General features: G+C 44.6%; 1 protein-coding gene across 3 annotated transcripts in view; it reads right to left on the bottom strand.

Moving 5' to 3' along the window:
* chst10 (carbohydrate sulfotransferase 10) overlaps window positions 1–18,235 on the bottom strand; it is an 86,792-nt gene that overhangs the window by 12,704 nt on the left and 55,853 nt on the right. For all 3 annotated transcript variants that reach the window (XM_068033880.1, XM_068033882.1, XM_068033881.1), the window contains one exon: window positions 11,961–12,195. In XM_068033880.1, coding sequence (XP_067889981.1) covers window positions 11,961–12,195 — 235 coding nt within the window. The remainder of the gene's footprint in view (window positions 1–11,960; window positions 12,196–18,235) is intronic.

Genomic DNA, 18,235 nt, shown 5'->3' with positions numbered 1-18,235 from the left:
TTCAGAGTTGGTCAATGATCAGGGGTAAGAGGGCAGGACCATGAGTCAGGCAGGTATAGGGATCCAGGAAGTAGGGATTTAGGAGCCTCAGTCCTTGACTTTGACCAACAGGTACTTTCTACCTGTGTAGATCAGAACAAGGACTGCAGGGTGAATGGGCAAACTGACCATAGCACCATGGTGCAGGAGCCCATTCAAGTGGGGGCACTGAAAAGGAATGTGGTAGTGATAGGGGACAGTAGAGTCGGGGATATAGCTATGTTCTCTGCAACTGCGATCAGGAGTTCTGAAGGTTGTGTTCCCTGCCCAATGCCAAGGATAAAGACATATCTTCATGGCTGAAGGGAGTGGGAGAGGGAGGATCCAGTTATGTGGTCCACAACAACATAGAACTGCAGAGAGATTTGAGGAGTTGTGTCGAATATAGAACCTCATGGAGAATAATCTCTGGATTACATGAAAACACCACCACCTTCAAGTTCCCCTCCAAGTCACAAACCGTCCTGACTTGGAACTATATCACCGTTCCTTCACGGTCACTGAGTCAAAAACCTGGAACTCCCTTCCTAACATCACTGTGGGTGTACCTACACCATATGGACTGTAGCAGTTCAAGAAGGCAGCTCAACACCACCTTCTCAAGGGCAATTAGGGTTGGGCAAAAAATGCTGGTCTTGTCAGTGACACTCACATACCATGAATGAATGAAAAAAAAAAGTTATCTGAGCCACGTGCTAATTGGCAAAGGGTCAAGCAGTTTTGGAGAATTAAATGCGTGGCTCAAAGACTGGTGTGGAAAGAAGGGGACACTGGCACCAATACTTGGGAAAGAGGGAGCTGTTCCGTTGGGATGGGCTCCACTTAAACCAGCGTCCTAGCAAATCGCATAACTAGGGTTGTGGATAGGGTTTTAAACTCAAAGTGGGGTGTGGGCGAGGGGTCAGTTGAGGGGCGATTTAGAAATCTGAAGAGAAAGGTTGAGGCAATAGAATAGTGTTGTGATTTGGGTAAAGACAAGCAGAGTGGGACAGAAAGGAACAGAGAATTTAACAGTAATAGTGCATCAATGATTAAGATCCATTCAAAGAATACTGGTTAAACAAATTAAAGGCTCTTTATCTGAATGCACAAAGCATTTGTAACAAGATAGGTGAACTAGTGGCATAAATCGAGATAAATGAGTTTCACAGAATCACAGAATTGTTACAGTGTAGGAGGCCATTCAGCCCATTGTGTCCACACCGGCTCTCCGAAAGAGCAATTTACTCAGTTCCATTCCCCACCTTCTCCCCATTCCCTTGCACATCCTTTCTTTTCATATAACAGTCTAATTCCCTTTTGAATGCTTCAATTGAACCTGCCTCCACCACACTCTCAGGCACTGCACTCTAGACCTTAACCACTCTCTGCGTGAAAAAGTTTTTCCTCATGTCACTTTTGCTTCTCTTACCAAATACTTTAAATCTATGCCCCCTTGATCTCAATCCTTTCATGAGTGGGAACAGTATCTCTCTATCTACTCTGTCCAGATCCCTCATGATTTTGAATACCTCTATCAAATCACCTCTCAGCCTTCTCTTCTCCAAAGAAAACAGCCCTAACTTCTCTAATTTATCTTCATAACTGAAGTTCCTCATCCCTGGAACAATTCTCATGAATCTTTTCTGTACTCTCTCCAATGTCCTCACGTCTTTCCTAAAGTACAGCACAGTGGCGGCAGTGGTTAGCACCGCAGCCTCACACCTTCAGCGACCTGGGTTCGGTTCTGGGTACTGCCTGTGCGGAGGTGCAAGTTCTCCCTGTGACCGCATGGGTTTCCTATGGGTGCTCCGGTTTCTTCCCACATGCCAAAGACTTGCGGGTTGATAGGTAAATTGACCATTGTAAAAAGATTGTCCCTAGTGTAGGTAGGTGGGGATGTGAGAGGGAAAAATGGGATTAATGTAGGATTAGTATAAATGGGTGGTTGATGGTCGGCACAGACTCGGTGGGCCGAAGGGCCTGTTTCGGTGCTGTATCTCTCTATGATTCTATCCAGCACCCAGAATTGGATGTAATATTCCAGCTGAGGCCAAACTGGTGTCTTATTCATGTTCAATATAACTTGATATAATTGCCATGACAGAGACATGGTTGCAAGGTAATCAAGGTTGGGAAATAAATTTTCCAGGGTACTTAACATTTCAAAAAGGCAGAATGGGAAAGGAGGAGTAGCTCTGATTATAAAGGATGACATAAGGACAGTAGTATGAAAGGATCTTGGCTCAGATCAGGAAGTAGAATCAGAATGTTTGAAGATTAGGAATAACAAAGGTCAGAAAATACTGGCCGGAGTAGTTTATAGGCCCCTTAATAGTAGTTCTACCGTTGGACAGAGCATTGCGCAAGAAATAATTGGAGCTTGTAACAAAGAACAAGAAAGACTTGCACTTTTCATGAGCATCAGATGTTTCAAAAGGCAATGTAATAATCGTGGGGGACTTTAATCTTCATATAGATTAGACAGATTGGCAAAGGTAGACTGGAAGATAAGTTTATAGAATGCTTTCATGACAGTTTCCTAAAACAATATGTTGTAGAACCAACTCCGGACAATGCTATATTAGATTAGACAAAGATATAGTGTTAATTAGTAATCTCATTGTAAAAGATCCATCCAGAAAAAGTGATCATAATACAACTGAATTCCATATTAAGTTTGACAGCAATAAACTGGAGTCCAAAACAAGAATCTTAAACTTGAGCAAAGCCAATTATACAGGGTATGAGGGAACTGCTGACTAAGGTTGATTGGGCAAATAGACTAAAAGATGTGGCACTAAACAAACACTAGGACATTTAAAAAGGACTTGAATTTATAGAAAAGACTTGCATTTATATAGAGCCTTTCATGATTACTGGATGTCCCAAGTGCTTTACATTCAATGAAGTACTTCTGAAGCGTAGTCACTGTTGTAATGTCAGAAACACAGCAGCTAATTTACATACAGCAAACTCCCAAGAACAGCAATGCCATAATGACCAGATAAATCTGTTTTTTTAATGTTAATTGAGAAATAAACATTGTCCAGGATGGCGCGGAATAACTCCCCTGATCTTCTTCAAAATCATGCCATGAGATCTTTTATATCCACCTGACAGGGCAGACAGGGCCTCAGGTTAACGTCGCATCTGAAAGAGAGCACCTCTAACAGCGCAACACTCTCTCAGTACTGCACTGGAGTGTCAGTCTAGATAAATATCCTGGAGTGGGAGTTGAATCCATAACCTTCTGACTCAGGCCAAGAATGCTACCAACTGAGCCACAGCTGACACAAGAATAAAGAAATTTAAAGAAATGATTCAAAATTTTCAACAAAATATGTTCCGTCATGAAAGAAAATCCCAGACAGAAAAATCCATCTGTGGCTTACAAGGGAAGTTAAGCACAGCTTTTGATCAAAAGAAAAGGCTTATAATGTTTCAAAGAGTTAGGAGTGTTTTGCAAACCAGCAAAGGGTGATCAAAAAGTTGATAAAAAGGCAAAAAAATAGAATGAGAGTAACCTAACCAAGAATATAAAAATGGATTGTAAGAGCTTTTACAAGTATCTCAAAAGGAGAGAAGCTGGAGTAAATGTTGATTCCTTAGAGGCAGTGACAGAAGAAATTATCATGGGAAATGAAGAATGGCAGAGAAGTTGAACAAATATTTTCTGTCTGTTTTCACAGTAGAAGATACAAATTACCAACCATTAAAAGGGTAACCAAGGGGCTATTAAGAGTGAGGAACTTAAAGTAATTAATGTCAGCAGAGAAAAAGAATGAAAGAAATTTAAGGGACTAAAAGCCAACAAAATCCTCAGGACCTGATGGCCTACATCCTAGGGTTCTAAAAGAGGTAGCTGCAGAGATAGTGGATGCACTGGTTATGATTTTCCAAAATTCCCTAGATTCTAGAATGGTTCCAGCAGATCGAAAACTAGCAAATAAAATACCACTATTCAGGAAAGGAGGGAGAGAGAAATCAGGGAACTACAGGCCAGTTAGCCTGACATCAGGAGTTGGGAAAATGCTAGAAAATCATAGTATGATCAGATAGAGTCAACATGGTTTTATGAAAGGGAAATTGTGTTTGACAAATTTATTAGATTTCTTTGAGTATGTAACTAGTAGGGTAAATAAAGAGCAGCCAGTAGATGTAATACTTGTATTTCCAAAAAGTATTCGATAATGTGCCACACAAAAGGTTAATATGCAAGATATGGGCTCATGGAGTTGGGGGTAATATATTAGCATGGATGGAGGATTGGTTAACGGACAGGAAACAGACAGTCGGGATAAACGAGGCATTTTCAAGTTGGCAGGCTGTAACTAATGGAATGCCACAAGTATTAGTGCTAGAGCCTCAGCTACTTACAATCTTCATTCATGACTTAGATGAAAGGGCCGAGAGTAACGTATCCAAATTTGCAGACGATACAAAGCTAGATGGGAACGTAAGCTGTGAGGAGGATATAAAGAGGCTGAATAGAGATATCGACATGATAAGTGAGTGGGCAACAAGGTGGAATAATATGGGGAAGTATGAGGTTATTCACTTTGGTAGTAAGAATAGAAAAGCAGAATATTTTTTACAATGCATAAAACGTTTAAATGTGGAACACAGGAAGTTAGAATGCAGGTACAGTGAGCAACTCAGAAGGCAAATGGCATGTTGGCCTTTATTGCAAGGGGTCTGGAATAAAAGAACAAGGAAGTCTTGCTATAATGGTATAGTGCTTTGGTGAGACCACATCTGAAGTACTGTGCAGAGTTCTGGTCTTCATATCTAAGGAAGGATATTCCAGATAGCCTCCAGCTCTTAAAAGGCAGTCTGTCTCTCTTAAAGGAAAGCTGCACTGAATCAAAGGAAGCTGCTGCTGTCGCTACTGCAAATGGAGAAACTGGAAATGGAGCACCAGGACAGAGAGAGGGCTCATGATTCACAGATGTGGCATTGGAGGCCTTAGTTATGAGGTGACCTGAAGGAGAGACACCATGTTTCCATGGGGAGTCAGGAGGCCCTCAAGGACCACCCTCTGAAGGGAATGGGAGCAGTTGGCCAGAGAGGTCAACTCTCGGAGTCTGGTGCCAAGGACTTATCGGAAGTGCTGGAAGAAGTTTATTAACCTCACAAGGGTGGCCAAGGTTAGAGAATGCATCTTCACACGACATTTCATCCCCACTGCACCCCCACCGACCTCTCACACTGCTCAACACGCCACATCCCATCAGCAGTTCCCTAGCACTCAGGACTCACACCTAACACTCATATACTCCAAAATTAAAACAAAAAATGCTAGAAATACTCAGCAGGTCTGTGGAGAGAGAAGCAGAGTTAATGTTTCAGGTCCGTGATCCTTCATCAGAACTGGCAAATATTAGAAACGTAATAGGTTTTAAGCAAGTAAAGCGGGGGTGGGACAAGAGATAACAAAAAGGAAGGTGTTGATAGGACAGGGTCACAGAGAATAACTGACCAGAAGGTCACGGAGCAAAGGCAAACAGTATGTTAATGGTGTGCTGAAAGACAAAGCGTTTGCGCAGAGAAGATGTTAATGAACAGAAAAATGAACAGCCTGGCCCCCAGCACAAACATGAAAAAAACAGTGGGTAGGCACAGTAGAAACAAACTAAAATAAAATGAACAAATAAAAAAATAAAAAAAATTAAATTAAAAAGGGAGGCCCATCATGCTCTGAAATTATTGAACTCAATGTTGAGTCCGGCAGGCTGTAGCGTGCCTAATCGATAAATGAGGTGCTGTTCCTCGAGCTTGCGTTGATGTTCACTGGAACACTGCAGCAATCCCAGGACAGAGATGTGGCCATGAGAGCAGGGGAGTGTGTTGAAATGGCAAGCAACCGGAAGCTCGGGGTCATGCTTTCGGACTGAGCTGAGCAGCAAGTAAATTGCTGCTCCACCTGAAAGGAGTATTTGGGGCTTTGGATAGTGAGGAGAGAGGAGGTAAATGGGCAGGTATTACATCTCCTGCAATTGCAGGGGAAGGTGCCAGGGGAGGGGGATGAGGTGGTAGGGGTAATGAAGGCGTGGACCAGGATGTTGCGGAATGCTGACAGGGGAGGGGAGGGAAAGATGCATTTAGCAGTGGCATCATGCTGGACGTGGCGGAAGATGATCCTTTGGATGTTGAGGCTGGTGGGGTGGAAAGGGAGGACAAGGGGAACCCGGTCGCGGTTCTGGGAGGGAGGGGAAGGGGCACCTCTACCCTCATCCCTTCTCCTCCCTCCTAGAACTGTGACAGGGTTCCCCTTGTCCCCACAGATGCTGCCAGACCTGCTGAGTATTTCCAGCATTTCTTGCTTTTATTTCAGATTTCCAGATTCTGAAGTATTTTGCTTTTATTCATATACTCCACCTCACCCACACACACCATCCAATGATGCCAGCCTAACACCCACCTCTCGCTGCCTCCAAATACCTCCAGCTATTCAGCTATAGCAGGCACAGCAACCAAACACGGCGCAGCACAATCACTGACATTCTGCCCACTCTCATGCAGGACAAGATGCCACGAAATACAAGGGAGCAGCAGAGAACAGGTATGGGCCATGCACATCCTCATTCCGAGCCCAATGAAGGCGAAAGTTCTCCACATCATGAGGCCGGCTGCAAAAGAGCCTGTAGCATCTGGCTTAGCCGAGTGCATTCAGGATGACAAGAAGTTACTGCCTTATGCCCTTTCTCAATTCACACCTCACCCTCATTCTGCTACATGGCATGAAGTGCAACCTGCTGATGGTGTGACCATACACCCCACCCCCTCCCCAACTCTCCCCTTCTGATTTTATGCTTTCAGATACCCAAGAACTGGCAACTGGCAAGCCACTGCAGCCCCAAGAGGAAGAGAGTCAGCTGCCAGATGTCTGAGGAAAAAGCACCATCCCTTGATCTGACACTTGCAGCCACCAGCTCAAAAACTGGCACTAAGCAAGCTTTAAAGGCTAGTATAGAGTTGGAATCTGCACATGGTGAGTCACCAGGCACGAGTGAGAGGCAGCCAGGCCATGGGGAAAGGACAGCTCATCGGATAGCTCTCCGGAGGGCGAGATCGCAGATGAGTTCTGCTGCAGGGCTCTCAGATGAGAAGTTCAATGGGGCGGCATACAGGAGAACACTGATGAACATGCTTTTGCATTGGCAGGCGTGCCAGACAGCTTCCTGTTACTGTGATGGAGCATGGGGGAGTTCAGCTCCAACATGGCACAGAGCATTGTGCAGAGCTTGGAGCCCATCCTTTCCAGTGTGGAAGTGGTGGTCAACTCCATGGCAGCAGTAGCAGGCCCACCTGCGATGCTGTCTCAGCCTCCGCTACAGCACAGGTGAAAGCCACCCAATGTCTCAGTGCTGCAGTGGAAGGTCATAAGATTCGTGCTTGCTGCCATACAATCTAAGACTGGTTGCGGATCTCAGTGCTCAAAGGAGCATGCAGACTCGCGTGGCAGTCAGGATTCCTGAGGTGAAGCCCCATGCGAGTGGAAATGGCACTGTGGAGCACAAACCTGCTATCCTCTCTCAGGATGACAGCATTCGGGCTCACATCACTGCCACTCAGCCAGTGCCCTTGCTGTTGCCTCTTAGCCAGCCCAGACTGCTGCTACCTTTGTCAAGATGGTGCAGTCCGGAGCTGGGCCCTCAAGGTACAAAGAAGTCTGAGGTTATCTCCTTCAGTGAAAGTCAGCAGCCTTCCATCAGCCATACTGCAGCCACTGAGGTAGCCCTGCCTAGGAGCAGCAGGACAGGGAAAAGCATCCACTAGGCAGGCACTAAGGGAATGCACAAAGGTGAACAGTTCATTTCTGTTTGTATAATTGGATAAGTTGCTCAATAAAGTTGTTAATGTTTTTGTGGGTGGCTTTTATTGTAGGATGGTGGCCAAGAGGATGCTGTGATGGGGTGTCTCAGATGGATGTAATGGTGGGGAAGAATGCATCCATGGTGGTAAAGGGAAGTAGTATCATGGAACTGGAGCCTCAGCAGGTGTCGTGGACAGCTCACCTGGAGAGAAGGGGTCCAAGGTGCATCCTCCCTGCCTCCTCCTCCTGAGGTGTCCCTTGGACTGTTGGTGGCAACAGCTGCGCCCTCATGATGGCAATGTTATGGAGGGTGTAACAGTTTAACACAAACTTGGACACCTGCTCTAGCATGTACTAGAGGGCTTCCCCAACCCCGAGAGGTCCAGGAATCGGATATGTTCCCTGAGCACACTGATGGTCTGCTCCATGATGCTCCTGGTGGCTCCATGGCTCTCATTATCTGTACATTGTCCTTGTGTGGTAGGGTGGCAGAGGAGGGCCATGAGCCACTTGAATGGGGGGTGTCTCTGAGAAGCCAGCTACTGAATCATCATGCAGGGCCGAAGACAGCAAGAATTGCAGATTGCCTCAGAATGAAGTCACCATGGCAGCTGCCAGCATAGCGGGCATTCATCGACATGATGTATTGTGCATGGTCACACACCAAATGCATGTTGATAGAATGGTAGCCATTGCAGCTCCTATACCTCTTTCTGCTGAAGTGGTCCCACAGGGCCATGTGCGTGTAGTTGACGGCACTCTGCACCATCGGGAATCCCACTATCCTGGCAAAGTCACATGCCCTCTCATTCCGTTTCTCCCTTCTGCGTTGAAAATGAGGTATTCAGTCTCCTGGCATAAATGGCCTCTATCACCTCCAGGATGCATCTATGGACGGCGTACTGGCATATGTTGGAAATGTCAATGCTCCCCCCTGGAAAGATCTCGATGCATAAAAGTTCAATGCCACTGTGACCTTTATGACCACTGGCAGCACTGTCCTTGCCCTGGTGTAAGGTTCCAGGTCAGGTTGAAGGAGGTGCCACAGCTCTGTGACCACCTCCTGGTTGAACTTAAGTCATTTCAGGCATTGTTCCTGGATCAGGTGCAGGTAGGAGAAGTGCTCTTGAAAAAACAGTGATGGGTAGTGCCTTCTGTGGAGAGCCCTTCTGGTCCTTCCTCTTTGCAGAGCTTCCCCTCTCTGCAGCCTTCACTCCACCTGCTGATCATGTTGCAGACCAAGAGGCACTGCAACCACAGGCTCCATACCTCATGCAAGGTTGGGTCACCAAATCCTGTTGCTTCCCTGAATGTACACAGCAGCTCACCAGAAAACCACAAAACATAAGCTAGTACTTCATGAACAGGCATGTGCAGTGTGCACTCCTGCATGCCTGCTTTCAGGCATGATCCTACTTCTAGATCTGTGTCAACATAGAGGCTGCAAAATTGTGCTCATTCGCGCTGCTGGTACCAGTGCTACAGAAGCCCCGAAGGCTTAAAATGGCACTGGCCACACTTCCGGCGCGGCAGATGTCAAAAGCACCTCACCTGCAAGTTGGTGAAATGATGCTACCAGGGTGGCGGGGGGGAGAGGGGTCCCTCTAGCTGCTGAATGCATCTTCAGCTATGAGTGATTAGCACAGGTATTCAGTGGAACTCTGCAGACCAAGATAGTGAAATGAACGTCAAATCAGCCACACATTGTGATGGAACTACCCCTGACCATAGAACCACATACACCTGTCATCTTAGCTTTGAGGGCTACTGAGCGCTCCCATACTCTGTTCTCACGCTGAGTTGGAGGAGTGCTGAGGCGTAGTCCGAAGGATGTGTCCTTGGCTCCATGGGGTAGGTACCTGCTGTCATCTCTCAAGCAATAGCATGCCTGCTCCCCTACTATACACTCCGCGAGTGCCCTCGTTAACAACTCACAGACAGCTGGGCCAGATCGCCTTACCACACACCAAGATGCTACAGTCTGCAGCCAGAGCCCTGACTGCTGCCAGCAAACCAGGCCCTGACCTGCATGATGCACTGCCTGTAGTTGCAATCCAGCTAGACTCAGAAAGTGGAATCCCTTTCGATTGATAAAAATACCAGGCTAGTGATGGGGATCATTCAAGACAACTAGGTACAGTCTGTGGTTTCATGCATGTGAGCTTAATCTCTTTCACCCTGCTTTACTCTGTTCATGGGGAAAGTAATATAACTGTTCATCCTCGTGTAAAGAGACGTGATGACCTCCTTGGTACACCGGTACATTGCAAACTGTGAGATGTCACTGATATTACCAGCTACAGCCTGGAATGAGCTAGTTTTTCCTCCAAATATTTCCTCTAATTAAATATTTCAAGACCGAAGCCATTGTTTTCAGTCCCTGCCACAAACTCTGCTGCCTAGCCACTGTCTCCATCCCTCTCCCTGCCAACTGTCTCAGGTTAAACCAGACTGTTTGCAACCTTGGTGTCATATCTGACCCTGAGATACGCTTTCAAACACATATCCACACTATTAATAAGACTGCCTATTTTCACCTCCGTAACATTGCCCGACTTTGTCCCTGCCTCAGCTCATCTGCTGCTGAAACCTCGTTCATGCCTTTGTTACCTCTAAACTTGATTATTCCAATGCACTCCTGGCTGGTATCCCATGTTCACTCACCGTAAGGTCATCCAAAACTGCATGCATCCTAACTCACACCAAATCCTGTTCACCTATCACCCCTGTGCTCACTAACCTACATTAGGCTGCTGGTTAAGCAAGCTTCAATTTTATAATTTTTATCCTTGCTTCCAAATCCCTCCATGGCCTCACTCTTCCCAATCTCTGTAATCTCCTCCAGTCCCACAAACCCCCAAAATACTGTGCTCATCTAATTCTGGCATCTTGAGCAATCTGATTTTAATTGTTCCACCATTGGGGGTTATCCCTCAATTGCCTTGGCCCTAAGCTCTAGATTTCGCCCCTTAAACCTCTCTGCCATTCTACCTCACTTTCCTCCTTTAGAACACTCCTAATAACCTACCTCTTTGACCAAGCTTTTGTTCCTCTGCCCTAATATCTCATGTCGCTTGGTGCCATATTTTGTTTTACACTGGCCCTGTGAAGTGCCAAGTTGTTGTTGTTGCATAAAAGATAAGAGACTGCCACAGGCAGTGTTGTCCAAGCCTTGGTACAACATTTGAGTTGTGGCTGCAGGTGGCATAACTGGGTGACAGCCCCCATTGTGAAGTGAAGGCACATCATACATTGTTCCTCCAAGAAGTTGAGATGAAAGAGGTGTTTCCTGAAAACCCTTGGTAGGTATGGCTTCCTGCGAGTGCCCTCCTCCTGCTGCTGTCTCTCATCCTCAAGTCCCAAAGGCAGCCCTACCAGACTATCCATGACTGCAGTCAAGCTTTACTGAGAGCAGCCAAAAACAGTGCAACACCAGCAAAATCTTCTTCTCAGCAGTCAGAATTAAGTTTTCAAAGGGAGAAAACAGACCAAAAAATGACAAAAAGTTAATCTATAGCCTCAAATGACAAAGTGACAACCAACCTGTAAGTAGTGGATGTGCCCTTTATATAGTACTGCTGAAGGGTCCTTCCTGCCTGTCAGTGTCACAAATTGCTGGGCATGGTGATTCAGCCGCTGGGGCAATCCAAGAACAGAAAGGGGTCAAATAACAAGGGGAGGATCCTTATCTAAATATTTTAATTTGCCATTTTAATATTTCTGGTATGCATGCTGGACACCTATAGAACTGCCAGCTCCAATATGGCAGGCAATATACTTATGGTTGGTAATGAGCGTGTGCCATCTAATTTCATAGTGCCAAGAACAAAGGGGAGATTTGAAAATTGGAGCTGAACCATACAATGCTATTTTTGGAATAATGTTACTGTTTTTAAACTCATTGGCCATCAGAAGAAAACATGAAAGCTATAAACTTAAAAAATTATTTTTGTCTAAACGATTTGGTCTTTTGGCACTGAGGGCTAAATGTCCTGTTAAAACTGTAAGAACAATCTACTTTGAGAAGTTACAAACGAAATAAACATATTTACTCCAGAACAGTCATTTTACCAAAAGCCTTGCTGATAGCCAGATACAATATATAACAAGTTTTCAAAATTACCATTTAAAACAATAAGAACTTTCTTCCACTGTGTATTACCAACTTTTGGGGTTTGACAGAACAGGATTTTATGCTTATTGCACACAAATATGCGGTCCAAGACAAACTTTGTGATTGGAGAATGTGTCAGATTCCTTAACGATGTATTTCTGCAGACGTTCTTCAAAAGATTGAGGCGTTCAGCATGTACTGCATCCCAGTGAGGATCCACTTCATTCAATGTACTTTGAGAAGGCTGAAAAATAAAAATCTTATCAGAGAAATTTTTATTTTAAGCAATTTTACAAAACAAGAGCTCCACCCCAAATTTTAAAGTAATGTTTTTGAATATGTTCACCATCAATAATCCACTTGTCAAGTTCATAAATGTAGCTGCAATGAGGTGGCAAGTCACAGGCAGACAATAAGTACTTCCCCATAGCACCATGGAAAAATCAAAGGGAAAGTTAGCATAAACAGCTACTGTATATATCCTCATAGCTGGAGAAAGTCGAAGGGGTTGCAGCTGGTGGCGGGGGGTGGGGGGGGGGGTGCAGGGGGAAGGAGAATGCATTGGAATTGGGGAGGAGGAGAGGCTGCTAGTGGAAGGGAGAGGAGTGTGCGAAATGATAAGGGAGGGTAGAGGAGGAGAATAGGAAAGAGACAGGGAGTATAAAAGGAAATAAAGACAAAGAAACTACATACGCAGAGAAGGGTGGCTAGATTTTTATTTTGGGGACTTGTGAAAAGCTATACCTTCCCTTCCTTGGGCCCTGAAATTACCCTCAGTTGGGGAGGGGTTTACATATGCCCTTTAACCAGGGACAAAAAATATTCTTGGTGCTGGGGTTGTGCTGAGCAGTACCTTCCTTCCAACTTGGGAAAGGAACAAGAGATTACGGCAGGAGTGAGGGGGAGAGGGAGACGAGGGAAGGGAGGGGAGAGGGAGGTGTATGGAAACAGAATGGAGTAGAAAGGATGGAGGTGGAGTACAGTAGAGGGGAGGGAAGGAAAGGGAGGAAAAAAGTGAGATGAGAAGAGCAGGATGCAGAGGACTGCAGAAAGCAAAGGAAGAGAAGGATGGAAGAAGGAGGGAGAAAGGCAGGGCTCTAACTCATTAGAGAGTTAAGGCATTGATTTTCATCAGAGCTGGGGGGCGCAGGAGAGGGGGTTTTGGCATGGAGAGGGGAGAAAGGTGGGTGTGTTGTGCTGAGCTACATGTCTCGACCATCTGGAAAGGCAGGCAACATGAAAACAACGGAGTCAGGTAAGAGAAAGGCCATTTTCTCCGACTGTATGCAACGATTAGTGCTGTACTAAAAGTCTTGTGTAAAGTCCAAGCTTCCTGTAGGTGTCATGCTTACTTCCAGCAACACTCTTACTGACAAAGTTCCCCAATCATATTGAGAAGATCCCAATTACTGTAAAATAGCCAACCCTCCAACTCATCATGAGCTGCACCAGACATCTGCTAATATACCAAAAATTACTTTACACAGTCTCATGTGCTTTCCGCTCAACAGCAGCTGTTATAAAACAAATTAAATGCAAATAATGGGATTGTATCTCTTAGCTTGGCACATACTTTGGAGTCAAATTAAATTAATAGCTTTTACCTAATAGTTTAGTTAATAACTTTGTTACGACCAGGTAATCAAGGGGTCTAGGGTTCCCTCTCAGCCTTCACCTGGTCTTACTGTAACAGGGTTTAATTTTAAACACATTGTTTTTTTAGCTCCCCCTTAGTGAATCCTTGTTCACTAACTTCCAAATATAAGGCAAAGAAACTAGTCAAACAGAGGTTTTCTTATATTTAAAGAAAAATGGTTGAACTTTATTAAACTTAAACTCTAATTCGGTTAACGCATATGGACACGCGACGCGCCCACGCTAGCATGCATACGCGATACACTCATGCAGATAGTGACAGAAAAGAGAAGAAATAAAGTGGAAAAGTTTGAGGCAACATCTGAAGATGATTTTGGTTACTGTTCTTTGAGCTCACTGTAAAGTCCTTGCTTGTAGATAGGTCTGGCTTTTCGCTGGGGCCCAGTATTCTTCTTAAACCTTGTTTGATATAGGAGACTTTTCTCTCTTGAAGTTTATGTGTCCTTAGGGGGTCCAGAGGCTTGTGAGAAAGAGATGGGCGCAGACAGGAGAGGTCTTCTCCCTCCAGGAGCAAACAGTCTTTCTGTTCAAAACTCTTTGCACAATTCAGAAAAACAAGTTGCCAAGCAGGCTAGTCATGTGACCAGCTGGTCTGCCCACGTCTGTTTGTGGATTCGGCTATCCCAGCAGTCATCCTGAAATCTAAGCTCCCTCACCTTCAATGTCTGGTGCTCAAAATCCATTGTGGGTTAAACTGGATAATGGAAGTAACCCCTTTGTCTCCACAAGCACTGTCTGTTAATATGCAAATATCTTTCCAGCCATGGCCTGGTGATGATTTTTTTTTTTTAACATGTCCTTTCTTCACTTCAGCATCAGTTTTCAAATCAATGTTCATGACAAAATTAATGTGCCTCATTCTTGGCAGGTGGAGGGTCTGCATAACAACTTCCTTAAATTTACTGTCCAGCTAGTATCATTATCAAAACAACATAAACTGAAGTACTGCAATTCAGGGGCAAAGTCTGAATTTTCTAATGAGAAAATTAATATTTTAAAAAGTCAAATAAAATTTATTTGAATAAAGCTTTTCTTCAAATTATTCTGAAAAACAACCATGTGTGTATTGTTAGAATAAAAAAAAGGCACAATTTTCAGAGAATATTGGCTGCTGGTCAGGCACAGAAGCGAATGGCAGGTTTAGATTAGATTAGAGATACAGCACTGAAACAGGCCCTTCGGCCCACCGAGTCTGTGCCGAACATCAACCACCCATTATACCAATCCTACACTAATCCCATATTCCTACCAAACATCCCCACCTGTTCCTATATTTCCCTACCACCTACCTATACTAGTGACAATTTATAATGGCCAATTTACCTATCAACCTGCAAGTCTTTTGGCTTGTGGGAGGAAACTGGAGCACCCGGAAAAAACCCACGCAGACACAGGAAGAACTTGCAAACTCCACACAGGCAGTACCCGGAATCAAACCCGGGTCCCTGGAGCTGTGAGGCTGCGGTGCTAACCACTGCGCCACTGTGCCGCCCAGGTGTCATTAAGGCCAGCAAATGGGGGATTCTGTGCAGGTGGAGAGTTCTAGCTATATTAGGCGAACATGTGGCTGAAGAAATAGCATGGGAAAGAGGGGTCTGATTTCATGGGACCCTGGCACCAGCACAGGTACAGCAAGGACTGCACCACCGGGATGGGCTGCAACTGAACTGGGCTGGGACCAGGGTCCTATCAGAAAGGATAAATAGGGTGGTCACAAGGACTTTAAACTAGTAAATGGGAGAGGGTAGGGATCAGGTGGCAAAGATAGTATGAATAATAGTTTGAAAACAAACTAAAGGGAAAAAATAAGAGTAATTGTGAGAAATTGTGCTTGAGGCACTACAATAAAGGAAAAACTTAATCAAATAATTAAACCAGGAGAGAGAAATAAGAAACAGTTGAGTGATACATTAGCGCAGGATAGGTTAGGGTGTGTGGTCCAAATAAGAATTCTTTATACAAACACATGGAATATAAGGAATAAACTGAATGAATTGCAGGTGCAAATGCAACTTGCAGGACATAACATGGCAGCAAAACGGTTAGGTCTGGGTACTAAACAAACCACATTATAAAGTCTACAGGAAAGATAGGCAAAATGGTAGAGGGAGAGGAGCAGCCTTAATGATTAAGGATGAAATCACTTCAATGATGAGATAGAATATAATGAGAGGTAAGCAGACAGTGGATATTTTATGTATAGAATTAAGAAATAGAAAAGAATTTAAAGCTATAGTGGGAGTTGTGTATAAGCCCTCTGCTAGCAGTTGTGAATTAATAGGATGTATAAATGCAGAGATTAAACAAGCATTTAGCAAAGTCAGAGTAATTTGAATGGGGGATTTTCACTTTCATACAGATTGGATGAGTAGACTAGAGTGCCAGAAAGGTAGTGAATTTCTTGAGCATGTCTGGTATAGTTTTCTGCAGCAATATGTCCAAGAAACGATTAAAGACAAAGAGGGTGATATATGCTTAGGGATGCAGGGCAAGGCTACAATACCTAATGAGTACGTTGTATCGTTTACTAAGGAACAGGATGCTGACAAAATATCAGTTGAAGAGGAGATGGTAGAGGTAATAGATGGGGTGAAAATCGATAGGAAGGATGTACTGGAAAGGCTGGCTATGCTTAGATTAGTAAGTCACCTGGTCTGGATGGCTTGCATCCCTGGTTGCTAAAGGAAGTGGGAGTGGAGACAGTGGATGGATTTGCCATAATCTTCCAATCTTCCCAAGATATGGGGAGGTGCCACAGGTTTGGTGAGGGGCAAATGTTATTCAAGAAATGGTGTAAGGACGTTCCTAGTAACCAAGAGCAGTCAGTTTAACATCAGTGGAAAGAGAAGCAGAGTTAACGTTTCGGGTCAGTGACCCTTCTTCCGAAGAAGGGTCACTGACCCGAAACGTTAACTCTGCTTCTCTTTCCACAGATGCTGCCAGACCTGCTGAGTGATTCCAGCATTTCTTGTTTTTGTTTCAGATTTCCAGCATCCGCAGTATTTTGCTTTTAGTTTAACATCAGTGATGGGTAGGATTTAAGAAACAATAATCAGGGGGAAAAAATCAACAGACAGTTGGGGGGGAATTTTATGCTTTTCCCTGCTGCGAGTTTGGAGGCGGGGAGAGCATTTAATCATTGGGAATTTAGCGGCTGGGGGGTTGGGGGGGACCCTGCCACCTTCCCGCCTCCACCCCAGTTAAGTCTGTATTGAGAATGCCTGAAGATGGCCTTCCCGCCCTGCTGCAAATTGAGGCCCTTAAGTGGGCAATTAATGTCCAATTGAGGGCCTCAAGCCACCGCTGCTGGTATTAGCCCAGTGGCGGGTGGGCCTGACACCACACGGGGAGCATGGCAAGCAAACATGTGCAGGTTGCTTGCTGACTCCGGAGGGGACCCCTCGTTAAAAGGCACAGTGCATGATCGAGGGACCTGGCATTGGGAAACCAGCATCGGCAAACCGGCAAGGGGGGGGGGAACAGCCGCTGAGAGCCACCCCCCCGCCCTTGCTGCTGACCCCCCTACACTCCACTCCACTCCAAACCCCAAAAACTCGTCCTACCCTGACTCAACTGTGGCCTGAGTCCCTCGCCTCCAGTGGGTCCATTACCGGCAGTAGCCACTGCCTTCCAGCCTCTGATTGGCCAGCAGCTCTCAGCAGGTGGAACGTCTGTCATTGAGGTCCTTAATCCCAGGGAAGGCCTGCCGCTGTCCACTTAAGTGCCAAATTGGCACGTAATTCGGCAGGCCCTCCCCAGAGGAGGCGACACAGGAGAGTATGTTCAAGGACATAGACTGGAGGATATTAACGTAGGGTCAGGTGAAATCAGGGAGAGATGAAAGCAAGGATGATCATTTTGAAATTGACATGTTGGAGCACAGAAAGCAAGAAAGGCATGGTGCCTCAAGAAAGTTCACAATTGCTAACTTCACAATGAGAGAAAATGGCATTCTACAATATTTTTTGAGCAGTTTCTTTCAAATAATAGCCAAACAATAGCCTTTCAAATTTTCATCCTAATATCCTTATTTACACATCATTTTTTAGACTCCGTTATCGTAGGGAATGTGAAGAATACAAAAATACAACACAAGCATTAGAAAAGATTCTGCATTATGAAATACAATTTATTTTCAGATTCATTGCTGGAATAGCTAGATCAAAATAGTCAATTACATTTCACTGATAGTCCACATAATCCAATAAAAGCAATAATTAGCTACTGGTATGCTAATCGTTCAAAACAGCTGTTCGTTAGCTTTCTTTCAAATATTTTAACTAAACAAGACATCAAACATGGGTAAACAATAACTAGGTAAATGTGTTTCACAATATAAGCAGTCTCTGTTGGCTATTCTACAAAGGTTGCATAAAATATATTCCTACTTTTTTTGCAATAGATTACACTCCTAAATGTTACCACTGTATAAATGTCTCATTAATCTATTTTCATCCATCCATGAGCATGAAGCATAGGTTTTTCATAGGTGTCTGCCAAATGTGTTGTAATCATGTGAATTTTGTGAATGGACTTACAAAAATCAAATACTCTGTAGCTATTGTCCCACAATCACAATCCATCTACCTGCTCTGCAAAATTAAATGTTTTATTTGGTTGATACGTTT

This window comes from Heterodontus francisci, chromosome 6 (genome assembly GCF_036365525.1).
Source record: "Heterodontus francisci isolate sHetFra1 chromosome 6, sHetFra1.hap1, whole genome shotgun sequence".
NCBI classification, from domain to species: Eukaryota; Metazoa; Chordata; class Chondrichthyes; order Heterodontiformes; family Heterodontidae; genus Heterodontus; species Heterodontus francisci.
Note: the sequence above shows the minus strand (reverse complement) of the source record. Positions and strands in the feature narration are given on the sequence as shown.